Source organism: Miscanthus floridulus, chromosome 14 (assembly GCF_019320115.1).
Source record: "Miscanthus floridulus cultivar M001 chromosome 14, ASM1932011v1, whole genome shotgun sequence".
NCBI classification, from domain to species: Eukaryota; Viridiplantae; Streptophyta; class Magnoliopsida; order Poales; family Poaceae; genus Miscanthus; species Miscanthus floridulus.
Genome location: NC_089593.1, coordinates 20,788,168 through 20,814,694, shown reverse-complemented (window position 1 = coordinate 20,814,694; position 26,527 = coordinate 20,788,168). Strand labels below are relative to the sequence as shown.

Below are 26,527 nucleotides of genomic sequence, written 5' to 3'. Positions count from 1 at the left end.
ACTGTATATCCAGCATGCATATGCATCATGTATACTATTACAGTTATGGGAGTGTGGATGTAATTTAAGTTTTATATTTAAGGCAATAGTAGTATACAGCTCAAGTGAAGGACAGGTGGTTTGAGATGATGGCATTGCTTGCGGCAGTGATTGGTGATGATCGTCAGTAATAGCAAAAAAAAAAAAAAAAACGATACCTTTAAGATGTAAATAGCAAATACATGTAAGTCAAGCTAACGTATGATGCTCAAATTAGGATTAAAAACATGGCTGGCATAGCAGTAGGCAACAATAAAAGCATCTGAGAAGCTGACTAGAGCACTGAGATCTTTACCTGGCAAATCTCTTGCTGTTCTTTTTGGTAAAAGAAAGAAAGGTAGCAAGTCAATTACTGGATCTTGAGACCCTATGGCTGCAGCCAAACTCTAAAATTCAGGAAATTATCTGAGTAGGCAGTGCCTACTTTAAAAATAGGTGAAAATATGTGCAGAAATGCAGCATAGTCGAATGTGTTAAGAGTGATGTAGTGCAGCACAACAAAATTTTGGGAAGTACATTGACTGATCCAACATACAAGTTCTCAAATTTAAGAAAAAAAATACCATTACATAGATTTCTTGATCTGCCGAAGGTGTTCATAATCCAAGAAGATTAAATAACTAAAAGAACTTTACATGGCAAGAGTGCTCCACGCATCAAAAGTTTCAGTAACCAACATTTCACTAACAGTCCAAGAACTTGACACTTCATGAGACCCAAGGTGGAAGGAACTCAATGAGCCAGTGCCATTGAGATTCCATATGTGGATGTTGGTTCCTTTGAGAACGTTGAAAGCAATGGTAGTAACTGGTGTGTAATGATGGAGTGTCCCTTAGATCTCAATTGTTACCTGCACGGACATAATTTATTTGCACGAGTCTAAAGTTAGTTCCAATAGTAGTTTTCTTAATTTTACTCAGAAAATTGCATGTCTCTTCTCTCAGTTTGCTCTTTATTGGCAGATAACTGAATGAAGTACAAACATCTTATTCAGATCATGGGGGAAAATAACATAGTCCATGAAGAGTAAATTCAAAGCGTGAATGATTAAAAAGCATATGACGTTGATACGACTCGAACGTACAGAACAGAAGAATTGTAGAATAGAAATTTTTATACATACCTACTACCAGGAACATCAAATGCTCTGAGCTCCTGCAAATGTGATGTTTTGCAGGATCTAAAGACTTGCAAAATCTTTTCAACGCGGTATATATAAAATTGGAGAGATATCCATCTGCAAGCATATGATGATAAAAATAAAATTATAGAATCATGATAGTATAGTACGTGTGCTCACAACGTTAGATTAAACCATTTGTAGTATTTCCTTGTATGCAATATTCTTAGTGATTTTTCCACATGTTCCATCCTGATTTTCTATCAATATTTTTAATCCATTTCTATTTCTCACTCGTGATATTGCGACGTATAGCTGTCCATGTGTGAATACTGTTTTTTTAAGTGTACTCCTACATTTGATAAAGTTTGTCCTTGGCTTTTATTTATAGTCATAGAATAACAAACTTTTATGAGGAATTGGCGTCGACATAACGTAAATGGCCAGTGACTTCCTCGTGTTGTTAAATTTATTCTCGGTATATATGTTGTTTCTCCATTATGTGTCCCTGTTATTATCTTAGCTTCTACAACATTGTCTCATAAATTAGTAATTATCAACCTTGTTCCTTTACATAGGCCTATACTTTGATTAAGATTTCTCAAGAGCATTATAGGAACACCGACTTTGAGTTTTAATCTATGGCATGGAAAATTATTTGCATTTAAAGTATTGGGATATTCAGTAGAGTATAATGGCATCATTACAAGTGTCTGTACATTGTGATATAGTATCTGCACTAAAGTATTCCTTTTCTATAGTTGGAACTAAGTTTAGCATGTAAGCATTGATTTCATCAACAATTTCATTAGTTGTTGCTAGAATTGCTCTATCCTTAAGATACTCTGGTTGGTTAAACTTTGTTTTGAAATCTGGATATGTACATTGAATTAAAGCTTCAATTTTGTTCCCTGCTGTATTTATTAATAAATCTTGTGGCACTTCGATTATAATGGAGTCAGGATCTGAGTTTTCGTCAGTACTATATCCATGTGTAATAGTTCCATTTCTCCAATTTCAAGTATCCAATTGTTGAAATCATTTAATTCTCTATATTCTAAACTATGTGGTTCCATTTTTTGTAAACGCATATTTTCATGTAGATACAATCTCTTAACATGGTTCCAAAGGTATGATCTAACTAACGAAGCACTTATGATTTGTGACTTCGATGCATTTTCAATAACAGGTAGTATCTGTTTTGGATCTCCTCCAAGAACGACAAATTTTCCTCCAAATGGTATATAAGAAGCTTTTGTGTCGTTTTCGAATAGTATATCTCATAGTGATCTATCAAGAGCTTCAAAGCATTGTCGATTCGTCATCAATGCTTCATCCCATATAATCAGAGCAGTTTCTGTAAGTAGTTCAGCAAGTTTTGTGCCACGTTTTATATCACATATTGACAATTCATCTATATCGATTGGAATCCGGAATCTTGAATGGGCAGTGCGTCCACTTGGGAGCAACAAATAAGTGACACCTGATGATGCAACTGTTAGAACAATTTTTCTCTGTGCTCTTAGGCATGAGATGATTGTGTTCCACAAAAATGTTTTGCCAGTTCCTCCATGCCTGGATATGAAAAAGAAATTAGGTTCTTTATTTAAAACACTATTGACTATGTAGTGGAAAGCATCTTTCTGTTCCTTATTTAGTTGTAGGTACAATTTATTTGCTTCTTCTTCTAAAGTGTTTACATTATAATTTAATTCTTCTTGAATAAGCAGATTGTTCTTAGTTGATATGCATTGCATTGATTTTTTAGGTAGGTTATAGTTGTTTATGGTAACCCCATCTTACTCAAGATTTGTTCTAATTCTGCAAGTAATAAATCTTGTAATTCTATTTCTGTAGGAGAATATTTGATTGGATGGTACCTCAAAATTAGTTTTTTCTCAATGTCATCTATCATTTTCCTCCAATTTGTGTCATAAAATTTTCTTTCATCTTGTAAATTGCAGTATACTAGTATCGTTGTGAATAAGTATCGTAATTGTAAAGCAGTTGCCCAATTTACAGCTTCGTCAAATGTTTTGTACCATTCATTGTCATTGTTTAATAAGCCACGTGCAGCACATGCTTCTTTAAAAGTTTGGTAAACAGTACCATTGTATGTTCTTATATCTTTGTAATCCTTCGCTCCTTTTCACAATCATTAGTAACATGCGAAGATAAAAACGTTCTCCTTCTATTGGGTTTACATAATATAAGCGTCCAATTTGAAATCCATGTTTTTGTTTGATCCATTTTTTATTTTTTGCTATCCCATCTCCAGTATTGGGGGAATTCACAATATGTAAGGTCTCTGGCTTCTTGATAATTCTTATTAGTTTCAAACCATTCTGTAAGCATTGTTTTTCTATTTTTAGGATCTTCAATAATGCTCCGCAGTTTTGTATTTTTGGTAAGCTTCACTATATTCATTAAAGGTATATGAACCGGTAGTCTCTCAACTAGAGGCCAATGATAATGCATATCAAACCCAAATAGTCTCCATAACGCATCTTGCTCACATAGATATCTACGGTCTAGATATTCTTTTATCTCATCTATATCGTTGGTTTCTTCATTTGTAGGTGGATCTTCACATTTTCTTATACGTTCAAACATAATCTTTGCTTTATCTGGTCCTTTATTGACATATTTGCAAAGGTATTTTAAGAGTTTACTCTTGTTTACATATTCAACATTTATATGTGCTTCGTATTTTTTAAGGAGGAATAAATTATGCGGCACAACCCATTTGTCAACTACAGAAATGAAGATTAAATCCAATGTGAATAGTTGGGAAAGTTTGATAAATATGATTGGCATTTCTCTACGTCTGAATTATTAGTAACACTTAGAAATTTTCCTACTAAAATTTAAAGCATATATAGGTACAGGAAAAAAAAAGAATTACTGAATAGTTGGGAGGAGATTTCACAAGGCTGACGACAATCCTACGAATGGGATAGGGATTAGGAATAATAGCTTACGAATCTCATATATCTGATTCATTAATTAGTCTGCTACAATCTAGGAAACTGAAATATTGGATTCTATTCAAGTCGCTCAGATCAGATTGATTTGGTTTGAAAAACTGAGAACCGATTCATGCATACCTGTTTAGCCTGACCCTTTAGGCAACACCGCACGAGGAAGAGGAGACCTGGGGAGGGGGGGGAGGGAGGCGCTCCCGGGCAGTGTTTATGTGGTGGTCGCAGCGCACAACAGAGGACTTGGGACACGAAGGCAGCCCCGAGCGGTGCCGAGATGCGGTGTCGGCGGCGCACGGCGGAGGGTCAAGCAGAAGGGGAGCAGCGTGGCTATGGATCGATTGTGAGGCGCGGCAAAGCTCGTGGTGGTTGCACTGCGCTAGGGAATCTGCAAGCTGAGATAGAGGATTGGCAAGACCGGAAGAGACGTTCTGGAAGAAATAAGCCTGCGGGCACGAGGATGGTAGCCTGTTGGAAGCTCGTGGACATACCTAGCCCAAGCTGTTGTACGACGTCCGATTGATATCCAATGGCCGAGAAATTCCTGCTGACGTGGCCAGAGCTTGGCCCTGCTTCCGTCATTTAGAGATGATGCGACTGTGCATGTGCAGAAACTTGACTGCATGCATCTGATGGCCATCCACCTTGTCGATCTTCAGTCTCAAGATCTTATATACAGTGTGTTGCCAGCCGTCGTAAACCTCTTCAATTCTTCATCATTCTTGCATATCAACCGCCGTCACCTTGGCATTGCCCTCTCTGACGACTGAATGACCAGGTCTGATATGTAGTACTGTATGTACGTCCTAGCTAATCCCGTGGCCGTGGTTGCCTTTGTCATTCTCACCACCTCTGACCTCCTCTCATTCTTGCCTTCGATCTGGCCGGAGTAGTGGTAGCCTTGTATATATTATTAACTATTAACTCGTCCTAACTGATTATAATAATGCAAAAATAAGGAGGAATAGACCAGCAGTGTGCTAGTGTGACAGCTAGTCCGTTGGCTAGCTGTTGCTGCTGCCTGCTGTGCACGCACAAGATCTGAAGATCATACATCTGTCTGTCTGCAGAGAAAGAAAGAAAGAAAGAAAGAAAGAAAGAAAAAGTGCCCCTCTGAAAGATACGGGCTATAGCTAGCGAGCTCTGTACAACTGTGTGTCCCGTTCGTGTCTGACTATTCATTCGCATGGATCAGTTGTGGGTGGAGCCTGGCTGCAATCTAGACCCTGGACACAGCATGCAATGCCATGCAAGTTGACAGTACAAATGCAGCAGCAGGCCGGTCGACAAGCTAGCTAGCTCCTGGGTTGTGCAGTTCCAACCATGCAAAAGCCTGTCTGTCTGATTGCAAGGCCCGCAGCCTAATCATTTGGGCGGGGATATATAGCGGGTGATTGCTGTCAGCTGCTGGTCCCGCGCATGCCCTGGACCATGCATGCATGCATTCGCGCGCGCAAAAGATGATCGGCTGCTTGCGGCGGTGGATGGCTGATGGCTCCAGCCTCCAGCTCAAAAACCCTTGTGGGGCTCCATCTATCTGCTACTAGCTAGAAGTTCCGATCCCTAGCTCATGGTCAGTAGTAGATAGACCATCAATTTTATGGGATGCTTTTAATTTGCTGCCGCTTCCACATGAGGTTGGAGGACGTTGGAGCTCCAGCCTCAAATTGCACTAATTGTATACTATTTGTAACCTGTCAATCTATTGCTCTTCATATATCTTCTCCCTTTGAATTCTGATGAACACTTTCCCTTGATCCCTTCTACTGCAAATCATGCATCATATATATATCTGTGAGGTGTGTACACTGATGGTTGATCGCTCTCCATCAACTAGCATCACTCTTGGATCGATCAGTGTACATGCATGATTTGTTAGCTGTCCATCCAGAGAAGAAGCTAACGCCCAGTTCACTTGAACTTATCAGCCCGGCCACAGGAACCAAACGTGACACACACAATCTAGTAACTGCAGAAAAACGTACGGCCTGATTAGCTAGCTAGCGTGACGACTGGACGGCAGGGTCTCAGCCTCTCATGCCAGAGAGCATTTCTAACTGCACGCATGCATGCAGATATATTTCAGATTGCAGAGCCATGAAATGCAAGGGGCCCGGCGGATCGATCGATCGACTAGAACTGAAGTGAAAGGGTTCTGATGTTCCAACTAACCGATATGATGCCTGTCTGATTCCCAAGACCGACCGACCTAACAATCATTTGGGCAAGATGAAAGTGTGTACTTACGGGCGACCGCTGTTAGCGCGTGTGTCGGTCCCCATCTGTGTCTGGACAACCATCAGCTCATCACTGAAAAAAAGATGAACGATCGATCGATCGGCTCCTGTTGATTGCGGCGCTGGACAGCTACTTAAGCCTTGTGGGCAGGGGTTTCCAGTCCAACACTACCTATAGCTAAATAATAAATGGCCGATCGGTAGCGCATCAGATTTTTAATTAATTAATTAATGTGTTGTTTCAGCATCACTCAGAACAATTAAAAGATGTTGATTTGCTATAGTATAGTGGAAAATCGATGGATGGTTGCTATGTATTGGTTGGTCCTTTAGCTAGCTGATTCCCATGAGATGGATAGAGGTTGCAAGTTTGGAACCATACACTGTACTCATACTACTTTCCTGTGAACAACGACATGCATGAACAGGGATAAATACCTCTGTTTAGGTTGTTAAAAATAGGCCAGATCTTGGAGAATATTTGTCTGCAGCTTTGTTTATTTGCATTGTACCATGATAGCAAAGAATATATGCCCATGCCTCTGCATATATAGCAAATAATCAAAACAAATCCTTCGCCTCTTGCACATGCTTTATTTGTTCAAGATATCCTAGCTAACTGATATTATCCTTTTACCTAAAAATAAAGAGATCATCAATACCACAAACCAGAATTCTTCTCTGTTCTCTCCTAAAACCAAAACTTGCAAAACTGTGAAAATATCTTGTGAATCACATGAGCAATGCAAAACTGTGGGCGGTTGCAGCATATTATATATAGTGTCGCTTTTGGAGAGTAGGCATCAACAATCTGGTCCTAAAATAATGGCGATTAGGTGGAAGATCCGCTTCTGTGGTGGTCCATCACTATATATGCGGCCAAGCCGCTATATATAACAAGATTTCGACGTATCATTTGATGTGGATGGCACTAGTTTACACGCTTTATTTCGTCTTCACTTTTGACTCACTATATATAAAATTAAGGAAAATTTTTAAATTTATAGGCATGAATCATTAGCTTGGGGTTATATATATAGTAGTAGTTACTATCTAGACACAATCCTATTATTAGGTTGGCGACCCAAAAGTTGTTAGCCTTTTCTCTCCTCTTGCAAATTAATGCTGTCCATGTGAATACGTACATACGAAAAAAGGGTGTTTACATGCACATCTAATGAAAAATGCTACTAAGATAACTATTAGTGTTATTATCTCATTTGGTCCAACTAGTGAGATAGTTGTTATCTAGATCAGTTATAGTTATTTTATTAGCTGTTGTTTGGATCCAAAAGGGATAACTATTAGCAGATAGCTATTATCTATATATAAGGATATATCTAAACAGGGTCTAAGTAACATGTACATTAAAACAAAACACGAGGACTATATTAGCAAACACGTTATGCATGGTTGGTTGGTGCATACTCCCTATAGACACGGAAGGTCAAAGTTCAAACGGACACAGTTCTGATCTTGGCCCACGTGTCAGTGAGACAGCTACAACTCTTTTTTCAACTCGCCTGGTTCTTTATCGGTGTGTATAATTTGTAGGAAGATCCAATGTTAGGTACTAGTATGATTTGTAGGAGACTAGGAGTAGTATGCAGCAGTGAGATTAAAAAAGAGGTTAGGTACTGTGTGCAGGGAGAAGGTACATGTACGAGTGGTAATAATAATATGTACAAGTGCGGCGGGCAGTGTCGTGGTCGGAACAGAACACCGCGTAGCGGTACACACAGCCTGTTCGGCTGGGTTGGCTTGCTCGTAAATGATCGTAAATTTTTAGTCAGAATAATATTTTTTTCTCATACTAAATTAGGCAGCAGTACTTCTTCATGAACCAGCAACAATCCAGCCCAGCCAAACGAACAGGTGATGGTTGCTTTGAACTGCCGTACTGTACGTGGGCACAGCACAGTGTTCGGTCGGGAAAGGAGGTCTGGCCAGGAAGGCAACCAAGGGGTCGACCAGGGTTAGATGATTAGGGCCTTGTTTAGATTGCAAATTTTTGCAACATGGATACTGTAGCACATTTCGTTTGTATTTGACAAACTTTGTCCGATCATGGACTAACTAGGCTCAAAAGATTCGTCTCGTGATTTACAACCAAACTGTGCAATTAGTTATTTTTTTACCTACATTTAATGCTTCGTGTATACGTCTAAAAATTGATGTGACGGAGAGAGAGTGAAAAAACTTGGAATTGGGAGGTAATCTAAACAGGCCTTAGATTAGAAGCGGCAAGCGCGTTGTACTCATCCCAATATATCCCATATAATAATCTCATCACCGGCCGAATCCGGTCGGAGTACCTAACTCGTCGTTTTCCTGCCACCACCACCGGTCGAGTATCACGGATCGTCCGGGCAAACTGCATGCATGCACACGACCGTGTTGATCTTCCTTCTCCGTTCTTTTTTGGCTGCATGCATGCGTCAACTTGTTCGATCTGCCGACGTCCATCGTATCGTAACATAAAAACCCCAGTTGCTTTGCATTGCATTGCATTGTTGAACAGAACCGAATCGACGCGTACGAATAGACGAACCAGACGTGCAAGCTAGCTGCACGTCAACGACGGCTGCAGGTAGAAAGCGAGTGTACTAGCTTCTTGGCACGCATGCAATTTTTACTCCATGCATCCACGGCCACGGGTCGACGATTGACCTTGGTACTCACGCTGCAGGGCGGGCGCGCATGCAACCGTACCGGCAAACTCATGTGACATGTGTCTTCCAAGATCCATCTCCTTGCTTTTGCATCTCTTTTGACCTGCACTACTCGATCCCTCGCCGCGTGGATATTCATGCAATCAAGCTCAATGCGATACCGCCACGAGGGCACTGCCTTTCACGCGCATCTTCTATTCCCGCAGAAATATGAGGGCAATAAACCTCGTCGATTTGGATTTATAATCGACCACTCAAAAACAATTTTTGAGTCTACCGTCTATATCAATTTTCAATTTAAATTTTGATCTTATTAGTTGTTATTACAAATATCTATCCTCATATTAAGTTAAAACTTTTTTTTGGTTAGGGTAGCTTTTATTCAAAACTGTTGTGCATTTTATTAAAACAAGTATTTTAGGTAGCACACTAGTACACACTAAATTACATCATTTTAAACATGCACCACAGTACTTCAGATCCAAGGGCGTGCAACAAGCGTCTTGGGGTGGTCAGCGCTTGAACCCGTCATGCCGCCACAGTGGTTCGGTCGAGAAAGAGAGAGGAGGTCAGGAAGGCAGCTAGCTACGACTAGAAGCGGCAAGCGCGTATACTTGGCCGTCGGGCCGGCCCGGCTCGGCACGGCACGAGCCCGTGCCAGGCACGGCCCGGAGGATGTCGGGCCGGCACGGCACGCGGGCCTCCCGGGCCGTGCCCAGCCGGGCGTCGTGCCTGACCAAGGGCCCAGGCATGGCCTGCTGGGTCGTTTTTCGGGCCGGGCCGGCCCAAGAAGGCACGGCCTGCCAAGCGTGCCAGGCTGGCCCGAGGCCCATAGAGAGAGGGAAGGGGAGAGCAGGAGGCAAGGGCAGCCACGGGGAGCGGCGGCCGCCGCCGGCGCGCTCACCCTGGTGGGGAGGGGGCTGCGCGGGCGGAGGGGAGGCAGCCAGGGCGCTTGACGCCGGATCCGTCGGGGTGAGCGGAGAAGGGAGCAGGGCGGAGCTCGGGGTTGGTGTCCCACGGCCCGCTCACTAGAAAAGGTCGCCCGCTCGCTGGATCCGGTAGTTGCTCGCCAGATCCGGCTGCCACCTCACTGGATCTGGCCAGTCTCCACCGTCGTCTCGTGCGGGCGCCGCCGGATGGAGGAGAGGAGAGAGGGCGCCGCCGGAGACCTCCCCGTGCCCGCCATAGCGGGATGTTTGGATCCGGCCTCCCCGCGCAGCGACGTCGCCGGATCTGGCATCCCCGCGCCTTTCTGGCACCGTAGGGAGGAGAAAGGGCGCACGCCGCCGAAGGGATAGAGGCAGAGAGAGGGCGCGCGTGGGCCGGCTGGGGCCAGCGCCGCCGTGCTCCTGGGACCACCGCGCCGCTGGAGGGTGAAGGTCGGGCGCCACATCTCGGAGACGGAGAGGGAGAGGGCCCGAGAGCGAGAGGGTTGGGCGCCGCATCTCAGAGACCGAGAGGGAGAGGAGGGGGAGAGGAGGGGTGCGGGTGCGGGTGCGCGAGTGCGCGACGGCGTGGGCGGTGGGGGAGAAGACTGAGGAGGGGTGCGGACCATGCGGTGCGGGTGCGGCGTGGGGGAGAGGCGGAGAGCCGGAGAGGAGGGGTTTGGGGAAGGTGCGGGTGCGGCGTGGGGGAGTGGCGGAGTGCGCGAGTGCCGCAGGGAGGGGAAGTGCCGAAGTGGAGTGAGGAGGGCTGGAGGGGAAGGGAGGGGGTGGCCGGCCGGGCCGTTGCCGGGCCGTCTGTTGAAGGCCGGGCCGTGCCGTGCCAGCCCACAGGCCTGAGCAGCGGCCCAGGCACGGCCTGCTCCCTCGGGCCGGGCTAGCCCGGGCCCACATGTCACTGGGCCGGGCCGTGCTCGTGTCGGGCTAAAAAACGGGCTTTTGTGCCGTGCCGTCGTGCCTCGGGCTACATGGCCAACTATACAAGCGCGTCGTGTCGTACCCATCCGGCATCGCGCGCGCGCGCGCACACACACACACACACATATATATATATATATATATATATATATAGACACACAGTATGATCTCATCTCATCGCGCGCCGGCCGAATCCGGTAGGAGTACCTAACTCTTCGTTTTCCGGCCACCGTACCGCATGCTGCACCACCACCGCCACCGTCCACCGGTCGATCTGAGGATCGTCCGGGCTACATGGATCACAACAACAAACTGCATGTGCACGACGACGGTGTTGATCTTCTTTTCCCGTTGTTTTTGGGCTGCATGCATGCGTGCGTCAACTTGTTCGATCTGCCGACGTCCATATCGTATCACTCTATCATGTAATCTCTACAACTAAAACTTATGGATTATCAACATCTACCCGGCAGAACCAAAACACTCATACCACTAGTAGAGAACAGACTTTAGAACGATGTCCCAATTTAGCGTTAGCCTCGGCATTTTTTGTCTCCGGAACTAAAGGTTCCTGCCCAACGGTCGTCCGCGGGGCAGGGATCTTTAGTCCCGGCTGGTATTACCAACTGGGACTAAAGGTAAACCTTTAGTCCCGGTTAGTAATACCAGCCAGGACTAAAGCTTTTAGTCCCGGTTTGGATGATGCCTCGGGAATAAAGATTAATCTTTAGTCCCGGTTTGGCCTCCTAACCGGGACTAATTATCCCGGCCTATAGACCAGCTCATTTCTTCCTCTCCGAGCCCGAGCCCGAGCCATTCCATTCAAACTCACTGCCTCTGTTCTTCAGCTTGCTGTTGTTCTTGCTCTCCCCCCTCCATTAGTGTTGCTCTTCGATTTTGGAGGTAACAAACTTAATTCTCTTATGTTTTATCAGTAGCTTATCTTATTTTGCGATGTAGATGCATGTGTAACTTTATATGTTGGACTTTATTATGATTTTATGTCATTTTTAGCTCAAAATCACATGATGATTTGCATATATGTTTGGATAAACAAAAGTTAAATTAGTTCATCAAAATCACTTGATAGTTTAGTATTGCTAGTATATGTAGTACATTTCATGGTTTAGTTAGATAAATAAATATTTTTATTTTTTTAATATATTACTTTAATATGTTACCAACCGGGACTAAAGGGTGCGGCCACGTTTGCTTGGCTGGAGGGCCTTTAGTCCCGGTTGGTAACACCAGCCGGGACTAAAGGTCCCTCTTTAGTCTCAGCTCGATGACCCGGGACTGAAGGTTACACCTTTAGTCCCGGGATCGTTGTCCCGGCTCGGTAACCGGGACTAAAGGCCGTTACCGCCCGGGACAATAAGGCCATCCTGTAGTAGTGTACGATCCATATCCGCCAGGCAAATAATTATTGCATCTCATGCGATCCATATCCGATAGGCAAATAATCACCGCATGGAGACACTGGAAGACAAGTAAATAAAATGGAATAAAACTCACGGAATCACCGGGAAGCAAATAATCATCGCATGGAGACACTGGAAGGCAAGTAAATAAAATAGAATAAAACGGAAAGAGAATTATGAGACGAGAAAGTAATTTATTGGAATATCACCATGCAATGATCATGATCGATCCAAATCTCGTCCGTCGTCTCTCGCATTGCGTGTTGACAGCAAATTTTTTTTTCTAAAAATAAATTATTGCCATGCCTCATGCGGGCTAGGATATGGTAAGTCTGAGTATACATGTTTTGGCAAGGCAGAGTATGGATAAATTCAATTCGATGTATAGCAATAAATTTTCAGCCTTTGAGTCAACTGATGTTTGTCGTAACTTTTAGACAACAGGCTCCAAGTCTAGGTTTATTTCAGATTTATTACGATAATGAATATGTTTCTAGACATTATCATGGTATAATACACGTGAAAAATTGAATTGATATATTCTTGATTTTAACTTGGGCTAATAAACATCTCATTCAATTTATATTGCACCGTTGCAACACACGGACACTCATCTAGTCACAGTAATACATACTGTACATCCCAGTTGCTTTGCATTGTTGAATAGAACCGAACCGACGCGTACGAATAGACGAACCAGACGTGCACGCTAGCTGCAAGTCAACCGCAACTCCTGCAACTAGGGCCTTGTTTAGATCACCTCCAAATTTCAAGTTTTTTCACTCTCTCTCCATCACATCAATTTTTAGCCACTTGTATGGAGCATTAAATATAGGTAAAAAAATAACTAATTGCACAGTTTAGTTCGAAATCACGAGATGAATCTTTTGAGCTTAGTTGGTCCACGATTGGACAATATTTACCAAATAAGACAAAAATGCTACTATTCATCAGGTTAAAATTTTTTGCAATCTAAACATGGCCTAGGATGTGATTCCGTTTACGGCGAGTCGTCCACGACCGCGACTCCACGAGAGAGAGAGGGGCAGGCGGAGAGGGAGGTGGCTTCTCCTCGAGAGGCGTGCAAGGTGGTGGTGGTCCCTCTGCGGTCTGCGCGGCCAAAGCTAGCCGACAAGCCGGCCGGCCGGCCCGTCTCGCAGGCAGTGAGCCGTCGTGTCAGAGAGCAGAGAGCCAATGGGCACGCACAACGGCACAAGCCACCAAGGCACCAACAAGGAGTGCGGTGCGGGACAAGCAAGCAAAGCAAAGCATGCAAAACTGCAAGAGGCCAAAGAAAGATATGGCGCCGCACTGTGCCCGTCACGTCTCGTCGCACGAGCCGCTGCCGGCAACGCACGGGATTTCGCGCGTTTTTGGCAAGCAACGGCGGAATGGGCAGGGACACGCCGCTCGAGCGCTCGCTACGGCCTACGGGTAGCTTGTCGCCGTCGGAGGTCCACTTGTCATCCATAGTAGTAGCTGGTCACAGCACTCTGCATCCGTGGGAGGCGCTGTTCATTTGGCTGAAAGAACTGTTCATAATTCTTGATTTGTTATGAGAAAAAATACTGTTTATTCACTGAAATAGTACGCCTTATAAGACAAGTGAACATAGCGTATGCATGTGGCATGCCATAATGGTGGCATGGGTGCCGCATTAATGGCATCGATGTTCATCTGGATAATGCGCGCATCTTCCATTCCCGCATAAACATGTGGGCAATAAACTTTGCCGATTTGGATTTGGATTTGGATTTATAATCCAATCACTCAAAAACAATTTTTGAGTCTACCCTCTATATCAATTTTCAATTTAAAATTTGATCGTATTAGTTGTTATTACAAATATTTATCCTCATATTAAGTTAAAACTTTTTTTGGTTAGGGTAGCTTTTATTCAAAACTGTTGTGCATTTTATTAAAACAAGTATTTTGGGTAGCACACTAGTACACACTAAATTACATCATTTTAAACATGCACCACGGTACTTCAGATGCAAGGGCGCGCATCTAGCGTCTCGGGGTGGTCGGGGCTTGAACCCGTCGTGCCGCTGCCACCGAAAGCATGGAGTCCCTTCATTTTTTAGAAATGAATGGAGTCCCTCCTAATAAGTCCACATACAAATTTATATCCATGAAAGTTTAGAAGAATGATCTAAATGTAGAAAAATAAGGAGGAGCCACTCCTATCATATATTTCTAGATCTGCTAATGTCTGTATCATATTGATGGTAAATCTGCTTTCGATTATGTTCATCTAAATTGCTTGCAAATGCCATCATGGGTAATAATCTAAGTTAACCCCCAAAAAACTTATTCTAATTACCCATCTATGCTATTATAATAGATAATTTAAAGGTACTCTCTAAATTAGTTGTATCTACCATCATTCAAAATAACCTAAAGAAGTTCCATTGCATATGTGCCTCCATAAAAAAGATAGCCTAAACTCTAAAGCAACTCCATAAGTTTGCATTTGAACTACCCACTTCTAAGACAAAAATAAGTAGAAACCAAAATAGTTAGTTGTGTTTTCTAAACACAGGCTATAGTAACGTGGTGTCCAGAAATGAAGGGTACGACATGCATCAAGTTTAGGTTTTTATATAGGAGTAGACCCGATAACGTGGGTTTGGACTTTGAACTTTTTGTTTTGGGCGTGTCGGCCATGCATTACGTGGATGCCTATACCATCCATTTGTGGGGAGGATCGATAAGGACAGAAGTTGCAAGGCGCGTAAAAGAAGAAACCAGACGACAGCGCTTCACAAGAACGCCATTGGAGACAGTTATGTACTACGTACTGTACGTGCGTGAGCAGCGATCTCCAACTTGGCGGCTTCTTTTTTCTTTCCCAAGACGACAAAAGCAAAGCTTCAACTTGCGCCTTTCTGCATGTCACGGGTGTGTTTGTGTGTACACCATCAGTTGTTATCTGATTTCCGGCGACCCCCTCCCAATCAGACGTTAAATCAGTGGAAAACCTTCGGTATTTGCTTGAAGATTTTATTACATTAGCATGCACCACCCCGGCGGGTATATTGGGCAAGGCACTCAATGCAAGTTTCGGTTTTGTTGCCAACAATTGTCCGGCGGTGACGCTAGCTTATACCGTCAATGGAATTATGCCGTTGCTTTTTCACTGATCACCAGCGCTCAGTGTGCTAGTGGCAGTTACCACCCGTGCCCGGTGGCGGTGCCCGCCCCGCCCGCTCGCCCGGCCTCTTTATATACCGCACCCCCTCGTCCTCGCCAGCTCGCCACACCTCTCCGTCCCGCTCTTCTCCCCAAACCCCTGCCCGTGGTCGCTTGGCGGCGGCGCCATGGACAAGGGCGCGGCGCTGGCCTCCTCAGATGCCGTCCACCACCACCCGGCGGGGGTCACAGCCATCGGCATCGGCGGCACGGGGTCCTCGTCGTCGTCGTTCGCGAGCTGGCGTGCGTACGGGCGCGCGCTAGCGCAGACCCCGAGCCGCCTGTCGCGCCGCGCGTTTGCCGCGACGGCGGCCCGGGAGGAGATGAGCCGCGTGCGCGCGCGGTCGGGCACCGACATGGCGCGCGCGCTGCGGTGGTGGGACCTCGTCGGGCTGGGCCTCGGCGGCATGGTGGGCGCGGGCGTCTTCGTCAGCACGGGCCGCGCCGCCAGGCTCTACTCGGGGCCCGGCGTCGTGGTTTCCTACGCCATTGCGGGGCTATGCGCGCTGCTCTCCGCCTTCTGCTACACCGAGTTCGCCGTCGACTTGCCCGTCGCCGGCGGCGCATTCAGCTACCTCCGCGTCACGTTCGGTGAGTCCTGAGTCGTTTGTCGTGGGCCGTGGCCGCCCCGGCCAGTCGCTTGGTTTCGTTCCGTTTCTTCCGTTCCTGCGGTTCGCGGCATTGCGGTGCTGCATGGTGCTCTTTATGCCCGCTGCTCAAGCTGGACCCATGTTTGGCATGCAAATTTGTTTTGGATACAATTAAACTGCAAATTGCTGTTTCTCCAACGAGCCGGCACGAGACTACGTATACCTATTTGACCATATTTTATCCAAAAAAAATCACCGTATTTCCATCTGCCTCTCTCTTGGCGAGGTACACACGCGAGCTAGGAATCCAAAGTGATGTTTTCTTTCCTTTCATGGATTCCTTGACTCCTGATTTTTTTCCTGCTTAAAAAGTCAGATTTGTTTTCCCTTTTATCACCATCCGAAAAAGGTTTGCCTTTCACTTGTCGATCGGCAGTTAATTCAGTTTCCGTTTTTCAACACGAAATCATCGTAATAATGCACTTCCAGTGCAAATCAAACATAGTCTGTTGAGTAATGAAAGCACTGTTTCAAAAAAAACATACAAGTACAGAGGAATAATAACACGACCTAATAAAATCCGCATGAGAGGAGCGCGGGTTTGTCAATTGGTCGCTATTTATACCCGGCACGAACGGTTTTTAAAAAAAAGTCCCTGGGACGACGGCGACGTCCAACAGAATTTATCACATCCGCATGAGACGGAGACGGAGACCGCCGACCCAAGCAATACCTGTTTCAGGACAAAGGTCACGGTCATTTTCGTTTCGCTCGCAACCACCCTGCATTTGCCGTGCAGATTCGCATGGTCCTCCGACCAACGTCAGTAAATCCTAATTTGTTCCGGTGACCTCGGGCTGACTGACAGCGACTGCTGCATCGTCGTCTGCACTCTGCAGGGGAGCTGGCGGCGTTCCTGACGGGGGCGAACCTGATCATGGAGTACGTCTTCTCCAACGCCGCCGTGGCGCGCAGCTTCACGGCGTACCTCGGCACGGCGGTCGGCGTGGACGCGCCCAGCCAGTGGCGGATCACCGTGCACTGCCTGCCCGACGGGTTCAACCAGGTGGACCTCGTCGCCGTCGCCGTCATCCTCCTCATCACCGTCTGCATCTGCTACAGGTTTCCTCTTTTTCTGAATATCTCATCTCGTGATGTCAGGCTCGCTCATGTGTCACCGTAGCACTCGGCTTTTTCCTTCTTCTTTCTGTTTTATAAAAAAGAGATTATCGTGGTTGCGGAAAGGAAACTTGTTATTGCTTTAAGTGTCACTCTTCTTGTTGCCTCTTCGTGTGTCACTCTCCATTGGCGGCTGCCTCTGCTGTCTACGTTAGTGGGGAGTGGCACGATGACAAGGAAAGGAAAAGCAAGTGCACGACACTCGTGTCCTCCTCATTTCGCTGCCTCTTGTGGTTGCAGTACTCCGTGGTTCTTCTGTCTTCTCCGGAAATATTCCGAAGGTTCAGACAAAGCAGGGTCGATCAAATGGAGATTTTGTTCCGTGGCAAGGAATCTTGTCGGCCTCTGTTTTCCAGTGTTGGAGTACCCTCCTTTTAGTTCCGTGATCGAATGTTTTTATTACGCCAAATGCGGGTGAACTTCGTCGAAAGATGAGGATCAAATCAAAAGCTAGTAGTCTAGCTACTGCACGACTGATGTCTGAATTCTCGTACTTTTCTGAATGATTGAGAGACAGAGAGAGGTGTAAACGGTAAATTTTGCTAGGAAAAACGACTAGTAGTTCGTTTTGTTTTCTTTTCTGACAGGTTTCCCATTTCAACGGCGGCAGCACCAAGGAGAGCTCGGTGGTGAACATGGTGCTGACGGCGGTCCACGTGGCGTTCATCCTGTTCATCATCGGCATGGGGTTCCGGCATGGCGACGCGCGCAACCTGACGCGGCCGGCGGACCCGTCCCGCAGCCCCGGCGGGTTCTTCCCGCACGGCGCCGTGGGCGTGTTCAACGGCGCGGCCATGGTGTACCTGAGCTACATCGGCTACGACGCCGTGTCCACCATGGCCGAGGAGGTGCAGCGACCCGCGCGCGACATCCCCGTCGGCGTCTCGGGATCCGTCGTCCTCGTCACCGTGCTCTACTGCCTCATGGCCGCCTCCATGTCCATGCTCCTTCCCTATGACGCGGTACGTGCGTGCGTGCGCTTCTCTGCTCTGACGCTGCCTGGCCCATGCGTCAATAACATGGCCTGTTGTTCTGCTCACTGATCAGTCTATGAAACTCTGAAGATGCCAAAATTCTGCCTAGTTCAAGATTCCATCTAACATAACAGCATTTGAGAATCAGAGAGAGAGAGAGAGAGAGAGAGAGGTCTAGGGAAATTCTTGGGATAACAATGGGGATATGCTCTCTAAAAGGCCGATTGGCTGGCTATCGTTGCAGACGACACGATTGATGCTGCTAGTACTGATTTACAGTACACGGTCATCTTGGGCTAGTTCAGTAGCCAGTACTACTACTAGAGGATTTGGTGCCAGGCAGCCACTGCACCTGCATCTGATTCTTGGCACCGGCTTCTGCTTGTTCCATGTCCCCCTCAGCTTTTTTCTGGGATGTTGGTGCCGTGATTTGGGATGAATCTGCCGTCCCAATCGCTCCTGGACCGACGGCCTCGAATCCACTTTTGTACCGTAAATATTCGTCAGCTTCTCGAATCCACTTTTGTACCGTAAATATTCGTCAGCTTACTCACAGCCACTTTTCGGTCATGGGACGGTGTTTTTCTCTCACAGTATTTCAGCATTAGCATCACTGTAAGCTAAATTTCAGCATCAGCCAGAACAGGGCGATTAACGCGAGGAAAAGCGCCGAGATTTTTCACTACCTTTTTCGATAGTGTGGCTGGCTTCTACTGTACCGAGTACTACCTGCGACCACGAATAACAGTGACAGCCAGTAGGAGTAATTCTCAGTCAATCTGCCTAGAATCTGCGACAGTTCTTTTTCACCACCTGGTCTGGTTGTCTGAATGTTTCTCTTTTTTTCGTTTGCTCATCATGTGCAGATTGACCCGGAGGCGCCGTTCTCGGGGGCGTTCAAGGGGCGAGAGCGGTGCGCGTGGGTGTCCAACGTCATCGGCGCCGGCGCCAGCCTCGGCATCCTCACCTCGCTGATGGTGGCCATGCTGGGACAGGCGCGGTACCTGTGCGTCATCGGCCGCTCTGGCGTCATGCCGGCGTGGCTCGCCCGGGTCAACCCCCGCACCGCCACCCCCGTCAACGCATCCGCCTTCCTCGGTGCGTATGCGATTCCGCTCCAGCTTTAATTCGACATTTGGACGCCGGCGGCTGACTTGCTTGCATCGCATCGCACGCAGGCGTCTTCACGGCGGCGCTGGCGCTGTTCACGGAGCTGGACATCCTGCTGAACCTCGTCTGCATCGGCACGCTCTTCGTCTTCTACATGGTGGCCAACGCCGTCGTGTACCGCCGCTACGCCGGCTCCGTCTCCGAGCCCGCCGCCCGCGGCGGCGGCGGCGGCGCGAGATGGCCGACTCTCGCGTTCCTCACCGTCTTCTCCCTGGCCGCGCTCGCCTTCACGCTGGCGTGGAAGCTGGCGCCGACCGAGCCGCGGGGCGTGCGTGCGGGCCTCCTGGCGGCGTGCGCGGCGCTGGCGGTGGCCGCGGTGGCCACGTTCAAGGCGCTGGTGCCGCAGGCGCTCGTCCCCGAGCTGTGGGGCGTCCCCGGGATGCCCTGGGTGCCCGCCGCGTCCGTCTTCCTCAACGTCTTCCTGCTGGGGTCGCTCGACCGTCCCTCCTACGTCCGCTTCGCCATCTTCTCCGCCGCCGCGCTGCTTGTCTACGTGCTCTACAGCGTGCACGCCAGCTACGACGCCGAGGAGAGCGGCCGGCTCGATGGCGACGGCGGCGGCAAGGTACAGGACGAAGCGTGCACGGTGTAGTAGTTCGTTGCGTTGGGCCGGGGCGTCTGTCTGACGTCATAGAGAGGACTCACTTGCTATTTTTGACACGTCGTCGTATGCTGACAAGAGCACAGGAAAAGAATCAAACAAGGGTGGGTGATATATAACCATATATACAGCCCGAAGGAAATAGACAAGAACAAAGGCTGAGAGATATGTATCCTGTAGTAACTTTGCAAAGATGAAAAATGTATATGCCAAGCAAAGATAGATGCATATAAATATAATCCAATATATGGACTTCCTTCGAAAATGTTGTGATGCTGTGTGTGAATGATTTGATCAACCTCATGAATTTACTTTTATGTATAACATTTTGCATGATAAAATCTATGACCAATTTTTATTGTGATTTTTATACGATTTTTGTGACAACTTTATAGCGGAACTTATCACAACAAGTTTTCATGATGACATTTTCTTTTTCTTTATTGAAAGAGAGCTTTATGTATTGCCCATAATGTTATAATCATGAGCAACAAGGTATTCAACACAAATCGGTGACCTTTTCAACTCAAATTTTATTCACAGTTATTACTGAATAAATTTATTGTAACAATTTCTACATATAACTTTTCTAGCACTATAAGTTCAACAAATAACTTACACACATAACGTCTTTTGAAAAAAAAACGGCATACAACTTATTATTCAACATAACTTTTATACATGACTTGTTTCAGACATACTTGTCAATAGTATACAGAAGCAAAATACTAGGTTAACATGGAAAAAGAATGAAAAAGCTAAGGAATGAGGAGAGGGCAGAAAAGTGTAATGTGGTTTGCAAAAAAAGAAATTACATATGTTGATAAAATTACACAACCATTACGCAAAAGACTAACCTAATAAGGGCAACTTCAGTGTTAGCTACTAACATCGAGCCTACTACAAGTCGATGTGTAGCCTGGTTTATGTTCAGGAATCGGGACCATACCTTTGGCTAGCCGTCCCTTGGCCCATACATGCGCTTCACGTGGGCGGGGCCATGATGGTGTGAATAACTCATCATCTAGTTTCGCTGAACAGGCCATTAAGAGAAACTCAGAAGCACGTGCGGAGGCATTCCCCGAAGATTGACCAAGAAAGACCCTTACGAAAGTGATCTCCTAGCAAAGGTACACGACATTCGAAGTTGTACTTGAGGGGCCAAGGACGCGTGGCCCAAGAGAACGAAGACCTTCACATGTTCCCAAGAACACAATATTGTTCCTAAGGGCGCGTTTAGTTGCACCAACTTTGGAGGTGCAAACTTTGCACAGTAAAAGATTCTCCACTGTAGCATTTCGTTTGTATTTGGTAATAATTGTCCAATCGTTGACTAATTAGGCTCAAAACGTTCGTCTCGCAAAGTACAACCAAACTGTGCAATTAGTTTTTGATTTCGTCAACATTTAGTACTCCATGCATGTACCGCAAGTTTGATGTGACGGGAAATCTTCTTTTTGCATAGTGCCAAAGTTTGAATTTTGGGGTAACTAAACAAGGGCTAAATGAACTTAGAGTACGTCCTACAAACTATTAGGGTTGTATAATTTGGAGACGGCTATCCATCTTCCCTATAAATATTAAAACCATGTAACAAGTGAAGAGAGACTGAATATTGACATCACAACCTAATTTATCTCTTATCTCCGGTTGCCACCAAAAACCTTTGGATCTCCACCGAAGGCCACGAGCGTGGCCAATCCCTCCAATAGCTCAATAGCTCGTTTCCCCCCTACCGTGAGCATTGGTACGTGGGACCCATAACCAATTAAAAGATGTGTTCTTACCTTGCATATATATTGGTCACATGTGAAGGAGAGAAGGGACTCTCTAGTGCAATTTTAGGGCTTCAACCAACTCATGCTACAGCAGCTACAGTACATGAACAGACCCTTGACTACACACGTGACACATGTCGTATGAGCAACATCAGATAGGCCCATCTACATGTTCTCAAAGTTATAAATAAATGCTACACACGTGTAAAGCCGACCGACGCCATCAAACAACAGAGCTAGCGTTCTCCACTCCACAACCGGAGAAGGAAAAGCACACGAGTATGTACCTCCGATCCTTCCGCGCACTTGCATTGCATCTCCACTTGGGCAGTGCAGTGCAGTGCAATGGCGTCCCCTCGGCGAGATCGGCACAAATCCAAAACCCCACGATCGCGCCGCCGCGAACACTGCACATTCGCCACGAGCAGATCAGCAGATGGTGACCTCCATTAACCTTTCAGAACATGCATGCAGGGACGACGCAGCTAGCGCTCCATTGGTGATTGGTCGCACGCCGGCGGCGGCTACTCCGATCCGGCTCCGACCATGTGAACCCTACACCCTACTAGTAGTAGTAGTAGCCATAGCCAGCGTATATGATGATTACCCGGATCGACATCGTTTTCGCATGCCGATCTTGTGTCGCGACGTACGGTCGAACTCGAGCCCGGCCGACGAGATGATCCTGATCCACCGCACGCACGCACGATTGCACGCATTGAGATCGATGGATCAGACACATTTTTTTTTTCCTTCTCCTTTTCTTTTCAGTTGCACGCACGCACGCGTGAACAACAGTTTGCCACTACTTCAATTCGGATTTGACGATGCCACTGCGTGCCCAATGCTTGCTGCTGACTGTTCTGTATTAGTCCCATATATATCTGGTGCTTTTGCTCTCTGAATATTTTGCATCCATAGAAACACTCAAGATAGCAGGCTTTGGGTTGGGTGATGACTGATGAGGATTGATCGAAGAACATAATTGGAGTTATCTTTTGATGGGATGGAAATAAAATTGGTACAGCTGGTGGCAATAATTCGCCCCCCAAGACATATGCATCTTTATTTTTGTTTGTGCTACCCACTGTACTGCATGTTTCGATAAAAAGTCTGAATATTTTTTAGTTTTTTCAACCTTGTGGACTTCCTTTTGCGTTTCTCGTTCACATCAAATGGCTTTATCACCTCGATCAGTCGCAATTAATAAATGGAAACGAGTGTGGCATCTGACATGTATATATCGAAACAAAATATAACGAGACATCTATCATTTTCCTTTGTGGCCTGTTTGATGCTGACAGACATTTTATTTTCTGCACATCAATACTGTCACGTTTTAGAATTGCTTTTGCTAATATGTACGTACGTAAGAGTGGCATTAGATGCATCTTACAAATTAATCTGTAAATAAATTTTCCTTAGTGAACCTGCTTTGTGCTTTCAGAAAAAGCGAAATCTCCAGATGTCAAGATAACTCATTCTCTATGTCTCCGAAACGATCTATCAGTGCGAGAATCAAATCCTTTATCCACTCAGGAGCAGAGGGCGGCTGCTGCATGGAGGGATTAAAGTTTTCTTCCACCGCCATCGATTCACCACCCAACTGAAAACACTGAGAGTGGAATGCAGCCTGAGAGTGAGAGCAAGTGAGCAACAGCACAGGTTGTATTTGGTTCACAGAATTTCAGTCCCGTAGGTGCCATTTGCCGACACTTCTTTTCAGAGGTTTATAATATCTGATCCGGGCTCTTTTTTTTTTTGAGAATCCGATCCGGGCATTTGACAAAAGGAGAATAGTGAGCGTCGTTTGGTTCCATTTCAGGCAAGTGTTCATCGCCTTTTTATTTTATATATATATGGCCAATGGGTGCATTTGTTTTTTCTTTAGACCAAATCCTGTGGCCTGCTTAGGCAATGCAATAGCGGTGCTAGCTGATGGCAGTTAGTGAGTGCAGGCATATGTGTTCCACTTCCACTGCACTACGTACGCTTTGCAGTTAGTTGCACCTTCAGAGATACCCTAGTAGATACTCTTGAACGACTGTGCACAATCAAATGCAGCTAATGATTCTTTTCTTTATTTGGGTGCCTTTTGGACTTTAATTTGTAGCAGTTTACATATCGCTCTAGAGATTCTTCCATGGCCCATGCGGTGAATGTTACAGAACATACAAGAGAGAAATACAAAGATACGCTGCTATCCGATACCAGCGCATTCATTCAGTTCTGTTACCCCTTCCCAACCGGTGTTGTCCGATCCCTTCGCAGCGTCGGAGCCATTCTTTTCCGTCGCTCCCGATTGGCACGTCCAACCAAACAAAAGTGGCGGTATCTCTTCACCGTAACGGTTTCGATTGCCATTAACGTTGCCGTTGCCTGGCACGAACCAAACAGCACCTAGGTGGTTTGCTGAAACAGGCATTCATCAGGCTGATCTACAGTATCTTTCTGCATAAAGAAAGTAATCTCTCTGTTTACACAGTATAATTTTAAGTTGTTTACTTCAAGTCTCTGCTCACTGCTCGCTGGTTTATTGTATTGTGCCGAGTTTCAGTGTTAAAAAGGTTGATTATAAAAGGGTTTCAGCACGCACTCGGCGACATGGATCGGTGGGTGTAAATGACCATCTCTTTTCGAAAAGTGCAGCGTGGAGAAACTAAGAGGAATGCACCCAGGCCGGAATGATATTCCTGGCTATCCTCATGTGTTGTGGTCGTGGAGGACAAAAAATGACTCGTGCGACATGAACTGATCAACTGAGTAGTGATCATCTTACACGAGTAGAGAACAGATCTTTGATCCTCGGTTAAAATGGGCTCTAGTCTCGGAATTTTTTACGCCTGGGACTAGAGATACATTTAGTCCCGGTTGGTGGCTCCAACCGGGACTAAAGGTCCCTGCCCAACGGCTACTGCGCCAGACAGAGGTGGCAGGGACCGCCACCAACCGGGACTAAAGGTATACTTTTACTCCCGGTTGGTGGCTCCAACCGGGAGTAAAGATCTACTCCCGGGCCGTGGTTGCGCCTGGGGTTGGAAAGTTACCTTTAGTCCCGGTTGGAGCCACCAACCGGGACTAAAGGTCCCCACTTTATATCCCGGCCGTCTCCTTCTTCCCCGAGCCCGAACTCAACACATTTTGAAGCTCACTGCAGTAGTGTTCTTGCTTCCTCCCTCCCTCCATTGTTCCTCCATCCATTCTTCAATTCCTCCATCGATTTCTTCGATTTCTCCGTCGATTCTTCAGTTGTAAAGGTTGCCAATCTCATACTCTCATTTTTCACCATTGTCTTATCTCATTTTGTTCACTATATATATATATATTGTTCTTTATTGTGGTTTTTTTCATTTGTAAGCAATTTGAGCTCAAAATCACTTCAAGCTTGCATATTTACATGAAAGAAGGTTAAAGTAGCTAGTTGAACTTGTGGACCGTGTTCATCTCGGCGACCATGTTCTCTGCCGAGCGGTAACGGACGTCAAGGAGGAGCTTTGATTCTACGAGGGAGAGCGGCAACGGTCGTGGAAGACCGTGTTCCCTTCCTCGTAGAATCGGAGCTCTTCCATGGCAAGTACGGTGCCGTTCGGTGGAGAAATGCTCGCCGAGATGATCACGTAAGCAAGTTCAACTAGTACGGATGGTTATTTATTCACATGTCCCGATATCGTCGCAGTAGTCTGTCAATCACCGTACTTTTTATTTTTACTTTTTATGAAATGAAAAACTTAGAAAATAGTTAGAAAATTATAGAAAATCCGTACTAGTTGAACTTGCGGACCGTGTTCAGCTCGGCGAGCATATTCTCTGTCGAGCGGTATCAGACATCAAGGAGGAGCTTTGATTCTACGAGGGAGAGCGACAACGGTCATGGAAGACCGTATTCCCTTCCTCGTAGAATCGGAGCTCTTCCTTGACTAAATACGGTGCCGTCCGGTGGAGAAATGCTCGCTGAGATGATCACGTAAACAAGTTCAACTAGTACAGATGGTTATTTATTCACATGTCCCGATATCATCGCAGTAGTCTGTCAATCACCGTACTTTTTATTTTAACTTTTTATGAAATGAAAAACTTAGAAAATAGTTAGAAAATTATAGAAGATCCGTACTAGTTGAACTTGCGGACCGTGTTCAGCTCGGCGAGCATGTTCTCTGTCGAGCAGTAACGGACATCAAGGAGGAGCTTTGATTCTACGAGGAAGAGCGACAACGGTCGTGGAAGACCGTGTTCCCTTCCTCGTAGAATTGGAGCTCTTCCTTGATCAAGTACGGTGCCGTCCAGTGAAAAAATGTTCGTCGAGATGATCACGTAAGCAAGGTCAACTAGTACGGATGGTTATTTATTAAAACATGTTTTTGAGCTATAGTGTATTAAAAATGAGTATAGAGATATAGATAATTTTATAGTTTCTTAATTTTATTTGTTTATAAAATAAGAAATTTATTGTGTATTAAAAAATAAGTATAGAGAGTAGATGGCAACTGCTTCATTGTTTAGAGATATAGATAATTTTATAGTTTCTTAATTTTATTTGTTTATAAAATAAGAATTTTATAGTGTATTAAAAAATGAGTATAGAGAGTAGATGGCAACTGCTTCCGGGTCCTCGGCCTCTCATGATGTGATCCATACCTTCTTACACTCTTGCATTGCACCGCCTAAACCCTATGTGGACAAATTTATACTCCATCTGTCCCAAATTGTAAGT

The 26,527-nt window shown here is 45.9% G+C and overlaps 1 protein-coding gene across 2 annotated transcripts; it reads left to right on the top strand.

Annotated features, from left to right (window-relative positions):
• Window positions 1–15,612: 15,612 nt before the first annotated feature.
• Window positions 15,613–20,303, top strand: LOC136505143 (cationic amino acid transporter 6, chloroplastic-like). Of its 2 annotated transcripts, none has more exons than XM_066500246.1 (5): window positions 15,613–16,115; window positions 17,014–17,236; window positions 17,904–18,255; window positions 19,134–19,365; window positions 19,446–20,303. In XM_066500246.1, exons 1-5 carry the CDS (start codon window positions 15,653–15,655, stop codon window positions 20,027–20,029), a joined length of 1,854 nt encoding a protein of 617 aa, XP_066356343.1. In that variant the 5' UTR covers window positions 15,613–15,652; the 3' UTR covers window positions 20,030–20,303. The 2 variants fall into 2 exon arrangements, with proteins under 2 accessions (XP_066356343.1, XP_066356344.1); XM_066500247.1 differs by having other exon boundaries at window positions 15,893–16,115; window positions 17,881–18,255.
• Window positions 20,304–26,527: the final 6,224 nt, after the last annotated feature.